General features: G+C 46.6%; 1 protein-coding gene across 2 annotated transcripts in view; it reads left to right on the top strand.

Moving 5' to 3' along the window:
- Rols (zinc-RING finger and ankyrin repeat domain-containing protein rolling pebbles) overlaps window positions 1–18,279 on the top strand; it is a 67,803-nt gene that overhangs the window by 26,900 nt on the left and 22,624 nt on the right. The window contains exon 1 of one of the 2 annotated variants that reach the window (XM_076794195.1): window positions 5,141–5,696. The exons of the other annotated variant lie outside the window; for it this stretch is intronic. Coding sequence (XP_076650310.1) covers window positions 5,633–5,696 — 64 coding nt within the window. The 5' untranslated portion in view covers window positions 5,141–5,632. Of the gene's footprint in view, window positions 1–5,140; window positions 5,697–18,279 lie in introns of those variants that run through there. 2 annotated transcript variants of the gene reach the window in all.

Below are 18,279 nucleotides of genomic sequence, written 5' to 3'. Positions count from 1 at the left end.
TGTCCCCAAAGTTTCACAATTTTTTGAATTTCCGGAACCAGTGTGACAACTACAACTTCTCAATTTGGTTCCCTCTTAATTCGTCATTTTAATTCGATTACTCGGTAGCAATTGGACGATCCAGAAATTGCAATTTGAGTAAGTTGCGATTGAATGACTTTGGAAGAGTTATTGTTGAAGCTGTTTGACGGTAATTATGCAGAATTGTGGCGAGGGAAGGGGCAGAGATTCGTGGTTGAAAATGACGAGACCGTCGGGCGAGGTGCTCGTTTAATTACCGATGCTCGTTGCAGCGTGGGCTCCCTGCACACTGCACTCCGTTGCACTGCCACGGGCCCGAGCCCGGTCCGCCCACCCGCATCCGCCACACTGCACTGGCCTACGTGGAAAGGTGCAATATACACCTATGTGCTCATACATATGCTCATATGTAACGACCGACCTGAAGCGGGCCCGTCCACCGATCCGCGCCGGTCTTTGCCTGCGCATTTTTCCAGCCGATCTTTTTACTTTCTATCTTACGCATTTCGCACCGTTTCGTTCGAACGGCCAAAGAAAGCTGACACTGTCGATTACACCGTTCAACACGCGCATGATCACCCAAAGTTACTTGGATCTAGCTGCCATACAATCTTAAAAAGTATCGATCCTCCATCAATGGATTATCCTAATCGTCTAGCAGTCAGTTTCACCAGTGGATTAAAAATGACAAGAAAAGGAAATTTGACTGGATCGAAAAGTTGCCATAAAATTTTCAAAAGCGCCCAGCATCCAAGAGTTAAACAAGAAAAGTCTCAAAATTAGTTCCTTCGGCTTCAGATAAAATTTTTCTAAAAATTGGTGCAGCTTCCATTGCCGTTCATCTCTGCAATTGCTGCAGAGTTTCTGCGTCTTCAGGTTGCTAAAATGGAGCGGCAGCGCGTCGCAGTGCAGCGCTCGAGGGAAAAAGGCCGTGAGGAGACGTTGTTCCAGGAAAGCTGGCTCTTGCTCGGAGCGTTTTATCCTTGGTCTAGCTGCCGATCACGATCCACGTCGATCCTTTCCCGCTCGGCTCTGTTCCTCGAGCAAGACCGATGCCCCTCTCCGGGGTGACCCGATCTCGAGCGCGACGAACAGGTTAAGGTAGCTAACTCCTCCTGTGCCGCACAGCACCGAGCACACACAGCCTGCCTTACTACCTTACAGCCTACCGGTCGTATTATTACGCGTCGGTTTACAGGTCCACGACTGCCAGTTGTCCGGGCGCAGCGTGTAACAGGTTCCCAACACGAAAGGATACGCCATTCGCGCGGGAAAACCGAATCGTGAACAGGACCTCGCCGATCTGCAGTAATGCCTCGAAACATGTCGAAATTAGGGGACCGAAATGTCGCTTTGTACAGACTTTACTCATTGATCCCTTACCGGTAGCGTCGGGCGTTGAAGAGAATAGCGAGCAAACAAAGAATCGACACCGGTGTATCCTTGAGACATATCCAGTAATAACTCTGTTATTTTTAACTGTTTTTTCATTCAACTTTTCTCAGAATATTCGTGACATTTTTCTGATTAAAACGATATCCAACACGACACAATTTGGACCGCATTTGCACTTTTAATCCACGATAGAGTGGAACCTCGACTATCCGAACCGAATTACCCATTTAGGATGAAAAATCCTAACAATATTGTTTTAATGAATCTCTCGGAAGAACACCTGCGCGCAAAGAGGACATCTGGTCTCTTCTGTGAATTCGTTGACCGTTCCAGGGTTCTCTTCGGTCATTTCAACCATTCTTTGACATCTACCTGACGCGGAAATTGCAAACACGTGTTGGGTTTACCTTGAATCCTTCAAGTAACACGCCGAAAGACACCTGGAGGGCTTTTCGAACGTTCCTCGAGGACAATGATGGGAATCTTCAACGGAACCGGGGTTCCACTATCATGCAGATCGACCGGAAACGGTCAGCTGCGTCTTTTCGCACAGGGTCTCCCGTCGGGTCAGCGTTCGGCGAAATGTGGGAGACGCTGTGTGAAAAGTTGCCTAAGAAAAGAATTGACTCAACAATCCGCAAACCATTTCCCTCGACCCTCTTCAGGTTCTTCAGGTTGTAGAGTCGCTCATCTTCTGTTTGTAGATAAACTTCCTAATGGTGTCTTCACGAAAAAATACCACTGAATCAACAACGGAAGAAAGATCTGAAATCCTATCAAAGCTTACTCAATCGTATTCATTAGCAGAAATTAATTGCAAGGCACAGTAGCTACGTAGACATTTATTTATCTTTGAATGACTTTACCGAGTTATAAAAGTTGCCTGAATTGATTGCAAGACAGAGGACCTACTTAGACATTCATTTCTTCTTTCGATAATTTTAGTGGGTCGTAAAAATTGTCTGAATTAATTGCAAGACGCAGGAGCTACGAAGACATTTATTTCTTTTCCGAATGACTTTAGTCGGTTATAAAAATTGTCCGAGTTCGTTGCAAGACGCAGGACGTACTTTAGACATTGATTTCTTCTCTCAACGATTCTAACAGAAATATATTTGATCTAGCCATTTTTACCATAAATGACGAACGATTCTCCGTCTCGCCACAAACTAATCCACGAGGAGGAACAAACCGTCGACAATCAATGTTCAAGTTTTGACCTATTTTTACAAAACGGAGCACTCTGCGACGTCTTCATCGACTGAAACCCTTCAGGTTGAACCCGATCAGGCACCGCAGACATTGTGCACGCCGATGTGAAAGTAGAAAGTGCTGCGGGCAGGATTCTAAACGTCGAATCGTCCGTTCGAGGTGTACGTAGGTCTACACCTGCTCCGTAGCAGTCGAACGGTTCACAGGAGCGGCGTCGTCTTCTCGAAGCTTTTGCGCGGCCTCGATTTCGGCGCGCGAACGGAACGGCGTGGATATCGTCGATCGAGGATCGAGGATCGTGGGCACACCGTGGATCGCAGACTTCGCGGCTCCGTCCGCTTTGTTTCGCGAGCGAGTTACGCGTCGGGGCTGGGTGGGCGTACGCGCGTTGCACGCGTGGGTCGCATAACGTCACGCTGCGAGTACGCGTCCTTTCAACGCTACTTCCTCGGAATAATCGCGTGGCTGACACCTTGAGCGCTGTGGGCGCTGCTGGGCTCGTTATTGAGCCTTGCTTTAGGACTCTTGGGCCTTTTCGTGCTGCCCCGAGTAGGTGGTGTACGCAAAAATTGGCGATGTATAACAAGCTAGCTGGAGAGCCAGGACCGAAAAGTTTACAGGATCACCGGAATCATGGTTGAACCAAAAGTTCACCGATGTGCTTTCAGGACTCTCCTGGTCACCTTGATTGAAATAGTGACCACGCGGTTTAGGTGTAGCATAAAGTAGAATTAAGTTAATCTTCCCACAGTTTTAGAATAAACCCACTCATTTTTATCATGAATCATATAGACTTGCGTCAATGTAAAATCAGTATTCAATGAATCCTTTTAGACCTACAGGATCGAATAACTATTTAAAGTAGCACCGAGTCCAACCTGTTGGCCAGAGTCAGTGTCATCCTGCTCCAGTGATCAGTACCAAAGAACCCTCATCTACTAGGCCCATATAGCCAGTCGTAACACAGGACAGGTATTTAAAGTGTCCCCTTGAAGGCACATCGGCAGGATCAAATGGCACTTAAAACATCACACGGCACCACTTTTTGTCTGCACTCAATATCATCCTGCTTCGCTGATCAATGCCAGGTAGCCTCCATCTAGACTCACACAGTTCCACATTAACACAAAATCATCATCCAAAAGAATTCCCTCGAGCCTCTTTAACCGGGATCGAATAACGTTTGAAGTAGCACATAGTCGAACCTGTTGGCCAGAGTCAGTGTCATCCTGCTCCAGTGATCGGTGCTAGCTAACCCCCATCTACTAGACCCATATAACCTGCCATAACACAGGATAGCTATTCGAAGTGTCCTCTCGTTTCATTGGGATCGGATGACGCTCAAAGTGGTAGAATCGGCCGTCGACTTGGGACAGTGTCATCCCGTTTCACTGATCGGTAGCAGGTAGCCTACACCCTGCGGACCTAGGGTAACGGTAAGAATCGCAGAGCCTTGGGATTAGCGTACGCCGGATCGAATAACACCGGCTGGTTTGCAAATCCTCCGCTTAGGGAGGAGGGGGGGGGGGATTAGTCTCTCCCGGTGTCCTGGTTGTTGATGCGTGCCGTGCAAGGACTCCGAGGGGAGAACTTTGCATGCACACGTGCTATCTAAATGCATTCACGCCTCGCGGACAAACTGGCTTGCTGGCCGCGTCAACTTCTCTCTCTCGGACAGCTGAACAACAGTAGCGTTCCCCCGGAGCGCGCTATTACCCGCTCTCGATCTACATACACTGTACATGCACGGGCGTAACTTTGTTTTATTAAATAAGCGGGCTTGCATAACCCGGTTGTGCACACTTTCTGCGCCGCGGACTCCGCCGTGTCTCACCGACCACTTTCAGAAACCTCGAGACGCAATTTTCGCGCTGCGCAAAACGACCATTTTCTTGCCGTTTGACCTCAATCGGGACAACCGGAGCCTCTAAACGATGATTGAAGCGATCCGGATCGGAGCCGCCGGCCGTAATACGCGTGACGCGATCGAAAGTCCCCGCTCCTGTTGCTCGTCGGGATCGAAAACAGGTGGGACCGCCACAGGTGCCCTAATTCGGAAGGACTACCACCTGACGGAACGGTGTCGTTTGTCACGGGGGCTGGGGTCAACCGTTCCGATGACCACAGGGACCAATCTTTACACTTCATCTACCGAAAGCCTGTCAACACGCTCACTGCCCCATCAATTTTCGGTGTCGTACGAATCTTGCTTATTTTGTTCGTATAAACCGCCAGAGTTATTATTTGCACCTCATAATTTAGTTGATGTCGAAGGAGGACGTAAAAGAGCTTTGGAAAAGGACTCGAGAACATTCAAAAACATAGTCCTGTTAGTCGGTTTCCTGAAAGGGATCAGAAGAGTGCTGGAACAGGCTCGGAAGGGACTCGAAGGACTCCGAGGGCGTATGTCTCCCTCGGTTCCCACCGCGGCGGCAGAGGACTATGGTCCTTCAGCGCGCATGCGTCCGCGCTGGCGACCGGCCCGACCAGACAGAAAACCAGCGAGGAAGAACGACCGTGAGGCTCGGAGGTTCGTGTGGAGAGCCGAGGCGAGCGGAGTCGAGTCGTCTTGTCGAGTAACCAGCGTCTATCCAGTCGAGCCAGTCGACCCGACCGGTCGGCCAATCAGCCAATCAGGCGTCACGCGAGTCGACCGGTGCCGAGGTGGCGGGTACGCCTGGCAGTCAGTGCTCGAGCGGCGTCCGCGAAGAGCGCGCGTGTGCAGTCTCCGCTCGTAAAGAAACGCTTCCCCCTCGCGATCTGCTACGCTCCGCGATCGACGCTTCGCGAATTCGTGAAGATGACGAGCCTATACCGCGTGCCCGTCGCGCATCTTCTGAAAATCACCGGAAGCCCGCACGATCCCCGAGGACCGTGAGACCCCCGAAGAACAACCACTGTCATCGAGAACCAGTGACAAACCGCGCGTGACTTGTGAGTGAGACAGAGACAGTGCGATGAGAGAACCCGACTGCAGCCTGCTGGATTAAATCAACCTGCACCTATGGCGCCCCCAGACAGGCACAGGCCGCCCAGGCCTGGATCCGGACTCAGCCTATCCGTGCTCGGTGAGTCCTCTCGCAGGATCCTCTCTCGATCTTCTCTCCTGACGAGTCACTCAGCCCGGCAACCTTTCACGGAGGTGTCGGCTAGATCTTCTCGAGATCGGCTGGATTTTTCTCGACCAGTTTTCCCAGGCTCCGGAGATCGTTGATAGCGTCGTTGCGCGTGCGATCATCCGGCTAGGGTTTAGGGGATCACGCGAGATCTGTTCGAGAGCAGTCTACTGGCACTGATCGGATCTCGCGGCGTCTAGCTGGGGACAAGGGATGTTAGTTGTCGTTTGAAAGAGGAGCTTTTTCTTGACTCTGGCGGAGTCTGTGAACGTGTGTGCTGGGGCTAGGTCCGAGTCTTCTTCAGGAATTTTGGATCTCTGTGAGGATGCGGAGGCATTTGTCTGTTGATTCTGGTTGCTAGTCCTGGATCTATTTTAATGTAGGGTTCTAAGCCGTCTAAAAGTTCGTTGGCCATTTAACAGTATAACGCTTCGGTGGCATCGTAAAAGCATCGTATTCACATTATTTATGTTTGTTTTAGTAAAGGTTGGTCCATTTGACGGCAGCACACCATCGATATTCCTCTTGCTTCCTTTTTGCTTTTTTCAGACGATACTGGCCGATGCTGTTCAGGTGCTACGCTGTTAAATGCGCGACGACCTAAATTTTAACATTCTAATAGCCAATTCAACTGTTCTGTAGCTTACTAGGTACACCGAAGTAGCCATTTGATTGCAAAGTAGCGACTTCCTTTAACATTTCTCTCTTTTGTATCACATACTAAAAGATCTTAAATAGCAAAACTTTGCAATTTTGATTACAGTAGAATCTCCCTGTTTCGAACCAAGTAGTCTGAATAAGTACCAGGTTCTGATAATAGATGGTCCCCAGCTATTACTATCATCAGCTGGTCCCAGTAGCTCAACCTAAGCACTCAGTTTCCCGTAGAAATCAATTTACGTGTGCCTGTGTTCGTATAATAGAATGCAATTCAAATAATAGAGGCTAGACCGTAGCTTGAATGATAGAGACTCAATTGCTGTGTGTATATTAGATTCAATAAGAGTATCCTCATTGATCTCGAAGAAGTAGGTTCAAAAACCGAATCAAAGAAACCCGTATACGTTCGACAAGCTAATAAATTAGTTGAATGCCCAGCATAAAATTGTCGAAAGCCTCGCGAAGATCAACAGGACGCGATCTCGCCCGAGCAACTGCCATAGATGACTTATCTCCTTCTGGATCATCCTCCGCCATGGGAGTAGAGATTAAGTCTAGCCGCTCGGGAGACTTTTCAAGAGCTCCCGGATCGCGAGTAGTTTTAATTAGTCGGGAATGCAGGGAGATTCGACGACCGCAGGAATGCAGGGCGTATCGCGTGTCCACATACGCGAACTGGTTGATCCAATGGCGCTTAGATTGCGTCCGTTATCAGCGCAGCCGCGATTATCGCGAGGCGAGTTTCTTCAAATCGAGCAAGGTCGCCATTAACGCGTCCCTCGCTCCCGATAATCGCTCCAGATGAAGCGAACCAGGCCCCGAAGTATAATTATTATCGTGTTCCTTCGTCTCGGTGCTTGTCGAATGGCAGGAGCAGCAGGAAGCCTTATTTCGAGGGAGGAATACCAAAATGGCGGCGCCGGGCTGTTGTAATGAGGGGTTGCTGCACTCGATTTTCTCAGATCACTGTAATCTTTCCGTCTGGCGTCCTCGTCCCGGTTTAATTTGCTTGCCGAGACTTCGGTGCGTTCAGTTCGCAGAACTTTGGAAACTCTGGCAGGTTGTTCTTTCGCGAGATCGAGCTGCTTTAAGATTCGTTGAACGCACCGCATGAATCTTCTGGTTGACATTAATTGCTGAAAGTTTTAGCGTCGAGCAGATGAGAGCTCTACAATTGTGATGCCAGTTGTTTTTCTTTGGAATAGCTTGTTTAGAAGGTGTCCAATCATATTTCTGAGATTAGATTAGAGCTATCAGTTCGAAGCGTCGAAAAAGTGCAGTCCAGCTTCCACCAGCGTTTCACCAGTGAAAAAGTAAAAGTAGTGAAAATAGTGAACACAGTGGGTTGTGTCTATGGGTTGTAGTTCGAAACGAGTTCTTTTCGACCGGAAGTGGTTCAAGCCTGGTTGCAACAGAACACCCGGTTACGTGTTTATTCGATTCCCATACTGCGGGACGCGATTACTCGTGCGTTACGTCATGGCGGCAGCATTTCGGTGGCGTTATCGCGACAAAATCATCCCGCGAACGCGACAAGTGAGTCATTCGAGGGACGAACTGTGCACGAAGTGGGACCGTATGCTACGCAGACTGCAACATTGCCCCTGAATGCGAGGGAACGGTGTTGCGTCGCAACATCCGACGAGTTGGCCACCGGCATACGATTATTTTCCAAACGACACTGTAGAACTTCCGATAGAAACGCAAGGAAGATCAACTTCAATAAATACTATACACTTCCGCTACAATTTGAACAAAGTTTCACCGCTCAAAAAGTTCTACGACTTCGTCACGGAAATGGTCAAATGGTCCTGTTACGTGGTTATCATCTCGTTCAATCCAAACTCCGTTGTTTCTAGACAAATTCTGTGACCAGATTCAGATTCAGCGTGTCAAAATCTATAAGAAGAGGTTTGTAGCATGTTAAGAAAAAAGTTTTTATTTTTTACTCGACCGTGTTTATCTTACTGTTTGTTTTTCCCTTGTACTCGAACAGTTCCACTACAATTTAAAGAAAGTTTCGACCTTCTAGCTCGGTTTTATCAAAAGTTCTGCGACGTTGCGACGAAAATGGCCCCGGCGTGCGCAATGGCGGAAAACTGGTCGCGTAGACAAGGAGTCGCGCGCCTCAGCGACGAAGTGGAACCGGCCGCTTCCGTTTTCGGAGCGCGCGCGTCCGACAGGTTCCCAGGAAACTTATTATTTCGAAAAAGGGGCAGCCGCATGAAACGCTGCCGCAGTCAGCTAGCCAGCCAGCCAGCCAGCCGGCAGGCCACCTGTTGCACCCAATTAAATGGCGTAATTGACGCTTGCTTTTTGGAGCGTGACAGAACGCTCGCCGATAGGCGATCATTATTTTCGTGACCGATCGGACTTCCTTTTTTCTGATCGATTTCTAAGCGACAGCAGATCTTCGCGGCCTACTTTACTCATGCCGATTCGAAACGGTTCGTTCGATACTTAGTGAGATTTTTTTTTCAAATTAGCAAGTTTTCGTATGGTTTTTTGGGAGTGGTCTTTTTGGCGGCCGTTTCGAGGCCTTTAGACTGATTTTTAGCACGTCACAAGTATGAAAGACCACTTTATACTGTTTTATAACGAAAATGAGTAAGAGAAACATACAACAATACAGTCATTAGTCGTTAGTGTAATATTCACAGACTGCATCATTTTCTCCTAATAAATTGTTTTAATATTTTGTGAAGTAGGTGAGCTGCATTTCAAATAAAACATTTGACAGTGAAGGCAAGCAACGAAACAAAAGAAAGGAAATAAATTTCTGCGTTGCTGCAGTTTATTGAGACTGTACTTTGTTTTTTGGTGATTTTTAGAATAAACTTTATTCTGAAAACACAATACGGAAAATATCTTCTGAATCGTAATTGATAGCAAAGCAAGCAGGAAAGCAAGTTTACAATCGTATTCAATTTATCCACGGTATCATTGGATAAGCCCGGACAATCGCGGCTCGAATTGCAAAATGGCGACCGGTTGCCGATCGACAACCGACCCACACGTATTTTTAATGGATGCGTTCACGGCGCGCGTCATCGACAGGAACTAACCGGGAGAGCTTCATTGAAAATACAACGTTACGGTACTAGTCGGGCCTGTTCGGGCCTCGGTGCTCGTCGATGAATCAAGGCCCGAGGATCGACAAGCGTTGTCGATCGCGAGAAGCGTTCACCGCGCTCTCTGGAAAGGATTCCCGGACGATCGTGAAACCCACGTGTCCTATTGCAAGACAATGAGACCCGGGCTGTCTCTTGGCACATCGGTTCATCCTGTTCTCACCTTCGACGTCCGGTTACACCTCCGTTCGGTGACCGGGCGTCGCGGATGAAAGACGGAATCGGGTCATCATCGATCGGCATCCGATTTCTCGTTTATCCGTCTCGGATTTTTCAACTGTTTACCCAGCTCAGATTCTTATCGGCACCCTTCGCGATACGGAATCGTTCGACTCTCTCGTTCGAACTCTGTTATCGCCGGTATGTGCATTGTCGATTTTTGCATCGGTGCACATTTTTACGGGTTGTCATGAAGGCGGTGACACATCGGTTTATTTTTGTCGCTAAGGAAAAGCGTTCGTTCGAGGAACTGTGGTTTCTCTATTTCAAAATAATTTACTCGCCACTAGACTGAGCACTTTTATAAAAATTGTCTGCCTCGTGTAGAAGACATTAGTCTGCAGCAGCTGCATAGACAGTTGTCCTTTTTTTAAATGGTAAGACTAGTTAATAATAATTTATTCGCAGTTATACAATTTGGATTGCCCCTGGCGGCGTGCAGCTTGTAGCATAAATCAATAACGTGCGACGTTAAAATCGATATCGTAAATTTTCACGTCGCCCCCTTCTCTTACACACGTTTCATTTTCAAACATTCTCATTTAAATCAGGGAAATTCCACGCATTCTCTGTTCCAAAGAACGAGCCCTTGAACCTTAAATTCGCATAAAGATGTAAACGAACCTGATCATCAATTTTTGGACGCTGCGGACAAAATTCCTTTCGATCTTCCTTTTCAATGGACTCAAAGACGTCCTGCTGGCTGAACATCAGGTAGCACGGTTCAAACCGGAGCCATTCGTGCGTTTGTATAACGGAGAGTCTCGGTTTTGTTTGCCGAGGATCCACGGCCCCTTGCGAGGATCTATTCAAACAACGTTGTCCTGCGCGGAGGAACCTGTTGTTCGGACAGAAATACGTGTCCGGCGAGATTTATGTCGCAATCAATGGGACCGGACAGCCCGTGACAGATTGCGAATCGAGCGTGGACCAGTCGTACAAATTAAATCATTCAGCTCGGTCTTTCTCCGAAGTCAGGGAGCCAGTTACCGTAACTCGCTCGAAACGCTCGCCATCATTCATCGCGCGCAGATTTTCTTTCGCGTAACCGCGAACCGGGATCCTGTTTCTCCGACTTCCTGCTTGGACTGTTTCTCTTTTGGCTGTGTCCCCTGTTCTTTCTTTTTCCGCCACCCCTCGGCGTTATTTAAGACTGTACGGGTCCTCTTGGACCGGGGAGTCAGCTTTCTTTCAGCCATTTTCTTCCTTTATCCTTTGTGGCGTTAAAGTGTCACTTGTAATTTACCGTCGGTCGTGTTGCCACGTTGTTTTTGAAACACGAGTATTGGGTTGGACTGTGTTGTGAAAAATATTGGACAATTGTTTGAGCTAATCGTGTTCTCAGAAACAAATCAGATATTAGATGAACTAATGTATACATTGGCCCAATGTCTTTACTTTACGTTTCCTAGCGTGAAATCGTATAAAAATTCTTTCAAGAACAGAATGGAAATGGCACTAGTTTTGTAAAATTATGAATACAAAAGTTCTCTAAAAGAGACAGGGAGGCAGGTATGCTTTAAATGTTTAAATCCAGGATAAGTGTCTGGAAAGCAAAGGGCACAGAATGGAGTTTTGAATGCCACATTGACAAGGTGTGAGCCTAAAAAGGCTCGACGACGGCCGATCGCGTAACGGCACGAGCTGCGAGTGTTAATTGCCATTCGACCGAGCGGGGATCATGAATGAAACGATTAGGGGAACGTGGAAATTTCAGCGAGCGTTTCGTAAGGAGGCTCGCAGACACGCTCGACGTGTTCCAGCCGGGTTACATAACCGCCACGAACGTTTGGAAGTTCGATATTCCGGCTGGCTCCGGCGTCGATTCGAGGTCCCACGCGATCTCCGTTGCGATACCGATACTTCGCGGCTGTTATTATAGGTCACCGTTATCGATCTATGAATCTCGATAACTGCGCGCCGATAAAGGCCCGCCGAGGCCGCGAATCCGCCTGCCTTTGATAATCGTGCGCCTCGAGATCCATTTAAATCTCGGAAATCCATCATTCCTCTCCAAAGTTCATAACTGGAACTGATTCTTTAACGAAACTTATGAAAACAGGGTCTGGGGCAATTGTGGGCCCTGGGAGCTCTGGATTGCCCCGTGGGGCAGCGGTCTGGGGCACTTGATTTTGTCTGTAGGTGTCGAAAATTGGACATTATCTGCGATAGAAGAAGATGTAGTGTATTTTCTGTGAGTGGGCGTGGATAGAGTGCTCTGAGCGGGCGTGGCTTTGTTGCGGACTTCTGTGGAAGGAGCAGGATTGGCTCTAAATCATTCACACTTGACAATGTCAGGCTCCGAAGAATATATTTTGTTTGACATTTTAATTTAACATTGCTTGTGGTAAAAGAAGATATATGTGTTTTGTGTTCTGTGAGTGGGCGTGGTTAGAATGCTCAGAGTAGGCGTGGCTGTGTTGTATACTTGTGTGGAAGGTGCAGGAGTAACTCTAAATCTTTCAAACTTGACAATGTCGACGACAGAGGAAGGGATACTTTATTTTCTCTGAGTAGGCGTGGTTAGAATGCTCTAAGTGGGCGTGGACTCGCCGTCCACTTCTGTGGAGAGAGCCGCCAGGTCATTGTCTCATAGGGCAAACTATATTCACGCCAGTGCTTGCCAAGTCATTGATTTTCCTGAAATGGGACAAATCATTTCACTTTCCTTAAGGTAAAGTACTTTCGGCGGGCGTGTATAGTTCAGAATATGTCCGTGATTGGTTCAGAGTGTTGATTTTCATGCTCAAGTTGCAATAAACGTAAAGAACTGTGAAACGACATAAAATAGTTAAAAGAGCCATCTATTTTGTTTTCTCTTTGCGAAGAGAGCTCTGAGTGGGCGTGGCTCGTTTGCTCCCGCTATCTTAGAAGCCAATGTTCTTTCAGGCAGTCTATTTTGAATCAGAATCGTTAAAAAACAGAGCCTCGCTTTAAAGTGTAGCTCAAGGGTTTTGCAAACACGAGGTATAATCTACAATTTGCACCCAGTGTAATTCCAAAACCAATTACCGCGTCTCGAGGCTCCTTTAAAGAGCCCGAAGAGAACAGCCTTGGAACGATAATTGTGCCGAGCTGTTTCGAGGTCTGTTCAAACTTCCGTGGGTGGGTATTCCAGTCTCTTTGGTTTCTTCTTGAATGTTGAAAGAACGTTGGAAAGTTTGCGAAGTCGCCAGCTTCAGATAAAAACTCGCGAACTCACGGTTCAACCGTGTGAGATAAGTGGAGATGTAGAAATTCGGAGACGAGCGAACGAACGGGGCGGAGAATGATGAAATTCAGAAACCGAGGATGATGAGGAAATTGGAACCGCAACGAGAATGGCGTTGTTGCTCCTTATCTAGGTGCACGGTCTGTTGCAGCGTGTTTATAGACAGAGGTGTATCGGATTTCATTGGCTGGCTGTTCTTAACAGTCGTCGCCACGACTGAGAAGTATCGGGAGAGATTGATAGCATGAGAGGGAGCGGGACGTGAATGCGATCATGACATTCCATGTGAAACGGTTCGAGTGCTATGCGTCTTGCTCGGACTATGCTGTGCGGCGGTTTCTCTCCCCCCAGTATACTTTTGAATCGCGCGACAATTCCGTCACTGTCATCTGCGCGTTCCTGCCGACTTTATCACTGTTACTGGAAGAATTTATTCCCTGCAAACGTTTCATAGAATTGCAAATCGAGTTTACATTAGAAGGACGGGGCCTATGGAAAGGGAAGAAGCTACTCGAATTTTATATTTTATATGAAATTTAGGGTATAGAAATTGAACCTGTTATCGTGCTTATTAATGTACGGGTTCACCGTCACTGCGTAAAAAATGGCCCAAGCGATGGTCATGCAATTAAAAGACTCGAGGTCCTTAAATTCTCGTTTTTATGGGAGTTGCGTACCAACCCCCTGCAGCGTCTCGAATAGTACCCTGTCATTTGAACTCACGGTGTTCCTGTTTCGCTAAAAATTAACTGCCTGTGTTTGTTATTAACGACACCCTCGAACGAACATCTGTGTAACAGTAATTTACGATGTTTTTCGTTTAATCCTCGTGTTCCACTTGCAGGCCTTGTTTGCAAATTTTTCTAAAGAAATCGGACGACTGTTTTGCATTGAGGTTTTGCATACATGTTTTCTATCATTTAGACTGTACGATCAAATTTTTTGAAGTCAAATCACCTAAAATTGTAGGAGTTATAATTTAGACTTCGTCGGGTGCTTATTCTAATGTGTGCATCTTGATGATTTAAAGAATTGTAAAAGAATTGAAAGGTTTCCATTATCCGAAAATGTTTCGTATGGAACAGCCTAATACAGTAGAATTCCAGTATTTCGAGTGCTGTGGTCCGGGAATCCTTGAAAGCCGAGCTGAAACCGATGCGTGCCGGATAGGGGCCGTGCGTTGCCCTTCAGTTTCCCATTTCAGCGAAGCGGGAGCAGATCCGTGGATCTCGCGAGCGTCTCGCCAGAAGATGCCAGATGAGCTCCGGCGATAATGCTCGGAATTAAAGAGTCCGCGGGCGCGCGTGAAACGCGTCCGCCGCAAAAACTGGTTTAATCGGGACGGAACCGAGAGAGCCGAGAGAAGAGAGCGCCGAGATATCCGGCGCACACGGGGAATTAGGGAGGCCGGGATTCGCGGGGCCATTCTCGAGAGAAGAGAGGCCAACGGTCGGACTTCCTACTCCGGCGGGTAGATCGGCTATTAACTCGGCAGGTTTCTCAGAATGGATGTCCCAGACGAGACTGGTAGGACTGGTGTTCGTCTCGCGCTCCACCCTCCGCCTCTATTCTCGTGTACCAGCGTGACAAGACAGGCCCCAACAGGCCCCTCGCTGCTCCGTTCGATGTATTTAGCCCTGGCGCGAGGGTCAAGGAAAGCTGCGGAGCACGGGGTGACAATTCCCAACTATTATTGCCAGTTAGAATAATGTCTTGACAGGTGCGAAAGAGATGTAAACGGTATCCGTGAACAATTTATCCCCACTACTGCAAAACGCACCCCCACAAAAGCAAGGAGAAATAATATGACACAAAATTAGCTGTATGAAATGTTTGCCAACGTATTCGTTACACTTTTCTGAGTAATACGAGTCCAAACATGACGTGAATCCGAGGATGTCTCAATTTTCCATTATTGAAACAATCCATGAACATTCTGTATAGTAACAATGTAATCTAACCTTGCGTAGCTAATTCGTATGTTATTAACCGAACACTTGTAACTCCACTCGATCAGTTCGGATAACAGAGGTTCCACTGTATCGTGGATTGAACGAGCAAATGCGCACCGAATTGTGTCACGTTTGGACTCATTTTAATCGGAAAAGTGTCAGGAATGTGCTGGTAAAAGTTTCATAAAAGATTCATTTTGACAAACAAAAAAGTTTTATCATTGCATTGCAGTCAACAGGTTAATTGTCTTTGCTCGGGACGTTGGGTCTGGTTTAGCTACGTATTTTGGAGAAGAATAATGTTTGCAGTGTCACTGGTGGAATTAATTGGCTGTGTGTTGCGAATTAGGTCCAATTTAGCCACCAATCGGAATTCGGCGAATCTCGAGTAACGCACCCGCTCGAAATCGCTTGAATGGCGTGACACGAGCTCGTTCCTGTCCAACGTCACGCAATAATAGAGCTCATTGACGCTACGAGCTGCGTAATTGATTGGTTAGGCGACTTTATTTGACGCGACTTGATTAGGCGCGTTGGGGATCTCTGTTCAGATTCACGGTTTTTTTTTTCGGGTAGCAAAGATTTCTCTCTTTTTTTGCCGAGCATCTGGAGCCTTGTGCAAGATGTAGCAACTTGTCCGGAAAAAAGATATAAAAATTATAAATTGATACGATCACGGAACATAAAAATTCATATCGAATCAAGGTGCGTAAAAGTTGGCAGAATTTAAGTAATAGCAACCTGATCATTTTTAATTGATTTCGAGGCAGTACAAATTATTTTATTCTGCATCGATGAGTATTTGGAGCACCAGACGAGAATAATGCGCTTCGATCAGAGAAGTCGTGAAATGAAATCGTAAGGCAAGGGGTTAAAAGAAAAAGTTGGTATTCATGAAACGACTGTGTCTCGCAACTGCCACAGAAAAATTTTTATTGTGCATAAAGATCAGCGGTGTAGTAATTACATTTTATTAGAGCCAGAAGTATTACAGGTCATCGCATCAGCGGCGCACAAGTCACGATCCTACCGTGTCCCGGTCGTTCGATAAATTACAACGTCCACAAGCTTAAGTTGTAAAGCATTGATCCGCCGACAGAGACAGAGAGAAAGTTCTTCTCGGAGGTCGGAGAAAAATTGTGGTCGATAAAGATTCGCCGGAGGAAACTGCCGGTTGCGCAACATCAATTATTGAATAACAAAGCGGTCGGAGGAGTCCGATCACCTTGCTTGTTGTGTGCACGGGTCGCATCGAGGCTGATTTAAAACTGTTATCGGACGCCTCATCGCCCCCTAGATCCATTACACTTTCAAATTAATTAACGTAATTGATTGTTCTTGCTCGCCAGCCCCGGCAGTCGATTTAATGCTCTTAGGATCGAGCCGGCGAGATCTTCCATCATATATCACTTCGCAACGTTCGCATGCGTGTATGCACACTAACCGTAGAAAGTTCGGCGCCAATTAAGCACGGGAACTTTTGGAAAACTCGTTAACCGATTGCGCTCGGATAATCTAATAGTTGCGGTGTGAAGTATGACTGGATGTTTCAAATGGCAAGCGAGTCCTAAAATTCTTCTACAATTTTTATACAAATGACATTATTCATTTACGGCATTATTTGCTTTAGAACATATTTTTCTCGGCACAATTAAAATTGCTTCGCTAAGAAAACAGCATTTTAGTTTTACTGTAACTTCTTTCAAAAATAAAATAATAATTCTTGCTGATTGTTAATCTTGTTAGACGCCCTTTTTACTTAAAGATTGCAAAAAGTACCAAAAAGTAGTACGATTGCAGAAGATATTTCTACAGTTTGCTCATTAAGCAGTAGTTAATAAAAATGTCCAAAGAGTGAGTGCAACCCAAGAAATGGCACCTCTCTGCCTGAAATCCAGTTACTGTAGCCGAACTTTCGGCGGCCACAGTGTATAGCAGCTAATGAACCGTGCGTCTTGATTGAAATTCTATGAACTCGCCGCCACCGTTGTCGACCAACACGTCCACCATGATATTAATGAGTCCTGACGCCAGATAACGATCTCGAAGAGGTCCCGAAAGGGAAGACGAGTTTCCCTTTGACCCTTTTCCCAAACGCGTGGGGTCTGTATAAAATTCTCATCAATTCGGAGCGGGAACGGGACGTTTTCGGAGGAGGGACACGAGAAAGTGAGTCACACAGGTGACGTTGTGCGATCACTGTGTGTGTATGGTTTTTGGGGTCAGAGGATGCAGTATGCATACGTAGACTGTCGATATTTATGCATTTCTACTATGTACGGATTCGCAAAATACACAGAAGTCAAATAGAAGTTCCATTATTCTTTTTATAATTTTAACAAGCTGACCGTAGCACATTAAAATTCTCAGATTCTTTTAATTGCATAAAATTCACAATCTACTAATATTCTTTAGCATGCCTTCAGCACGCTATACAACTAAGAACATTTCCTTTGTAGTAGAGGCTGCTGGATTGTTGCATGATTATTTATTGGTTCTGGGAAGCTAATAGACATAATTGTCTTGAGAATTATCTTTCGTTACTTCTTTGTGGAGATATTACGATGCTCCGTATTACGTGCTGTTCCATATTAGCCGCATTTAGGTACTCCACTCGTTCAGAATGCATCACGGGACCCTAGGGGATCGTGTTCTCAGCCGCTTCTTCTTTCCCGTGGCGAACAGAAGCGGCCTGAGGCCCCGCTGGGCCAGGGACAAGGGGCCCAGTTGCTTTTCAATCGGTCTGGCCCCCACCGCCCGAACGACAGGTTTCGGGCCGGTTCGGGCCTAGTCGGGCCAGACTTCTCGCTCTTGTGGTCCGAACCTGGGCCAGGAACACTTGCGGTGCCCTGGCAGGATGCTCGCAGGTGTGTCCTACTGTTTCGCAATGGTAGCTTCACTCTTTCAGACTGCCAATTGGGTTTTCCTGTCCTAAACCCCCTCGTGACCCTTTTCACTAGGTCCTTTTCACTTTGTGGCTTTTGACAAGCTCTCTGAACATCTCCAAACACGCTGTCTATAAAATCTTCACTACTGAAAAGATATAAGGTTTCTGCTCTAACACGAGAATTATATGTTTAGACTTGAAAATTAATTTTTCTACTGGCAAATCGATAGAATAATATAATACCGAATTTAAAAATAGAAATTAACGCCTCCGTATTTGTTTTATCAAATAAATTGTGTGAGGTCTACATAATTAGTTAAGTACCAGTATGTTTAAAAAGAGAAGGGTGAATAAATATTTTAGTGTCGTAAGCATAAACGTAAACGTACATAGCAGACACACGTATCGACAATTAAAAACCGATATGCCTCGAATGGCATTCTCAGTTGCATCAGCGGGAATAAAATAAAGAGCC

Source organism: Halictus rubicundus, chromosome 10 (assembly GCF_050948215.1).
Source record: "Halictus rubicundus isolate RS-2024b chromosome 10, iyHalRubi1_principal, whole genome shotgun sequence".
NCBI lineage: Eukaryota > Metazoa > Arthropoda > Insecta > Hymenoptera > Halictidae > Halictus > Halictus rubicundus.
The sequence above is the reverse complement of the archived record's forward strand: the minus strand, read 5'-3'. Positions and strand labels throughout refer to the sequence as shown.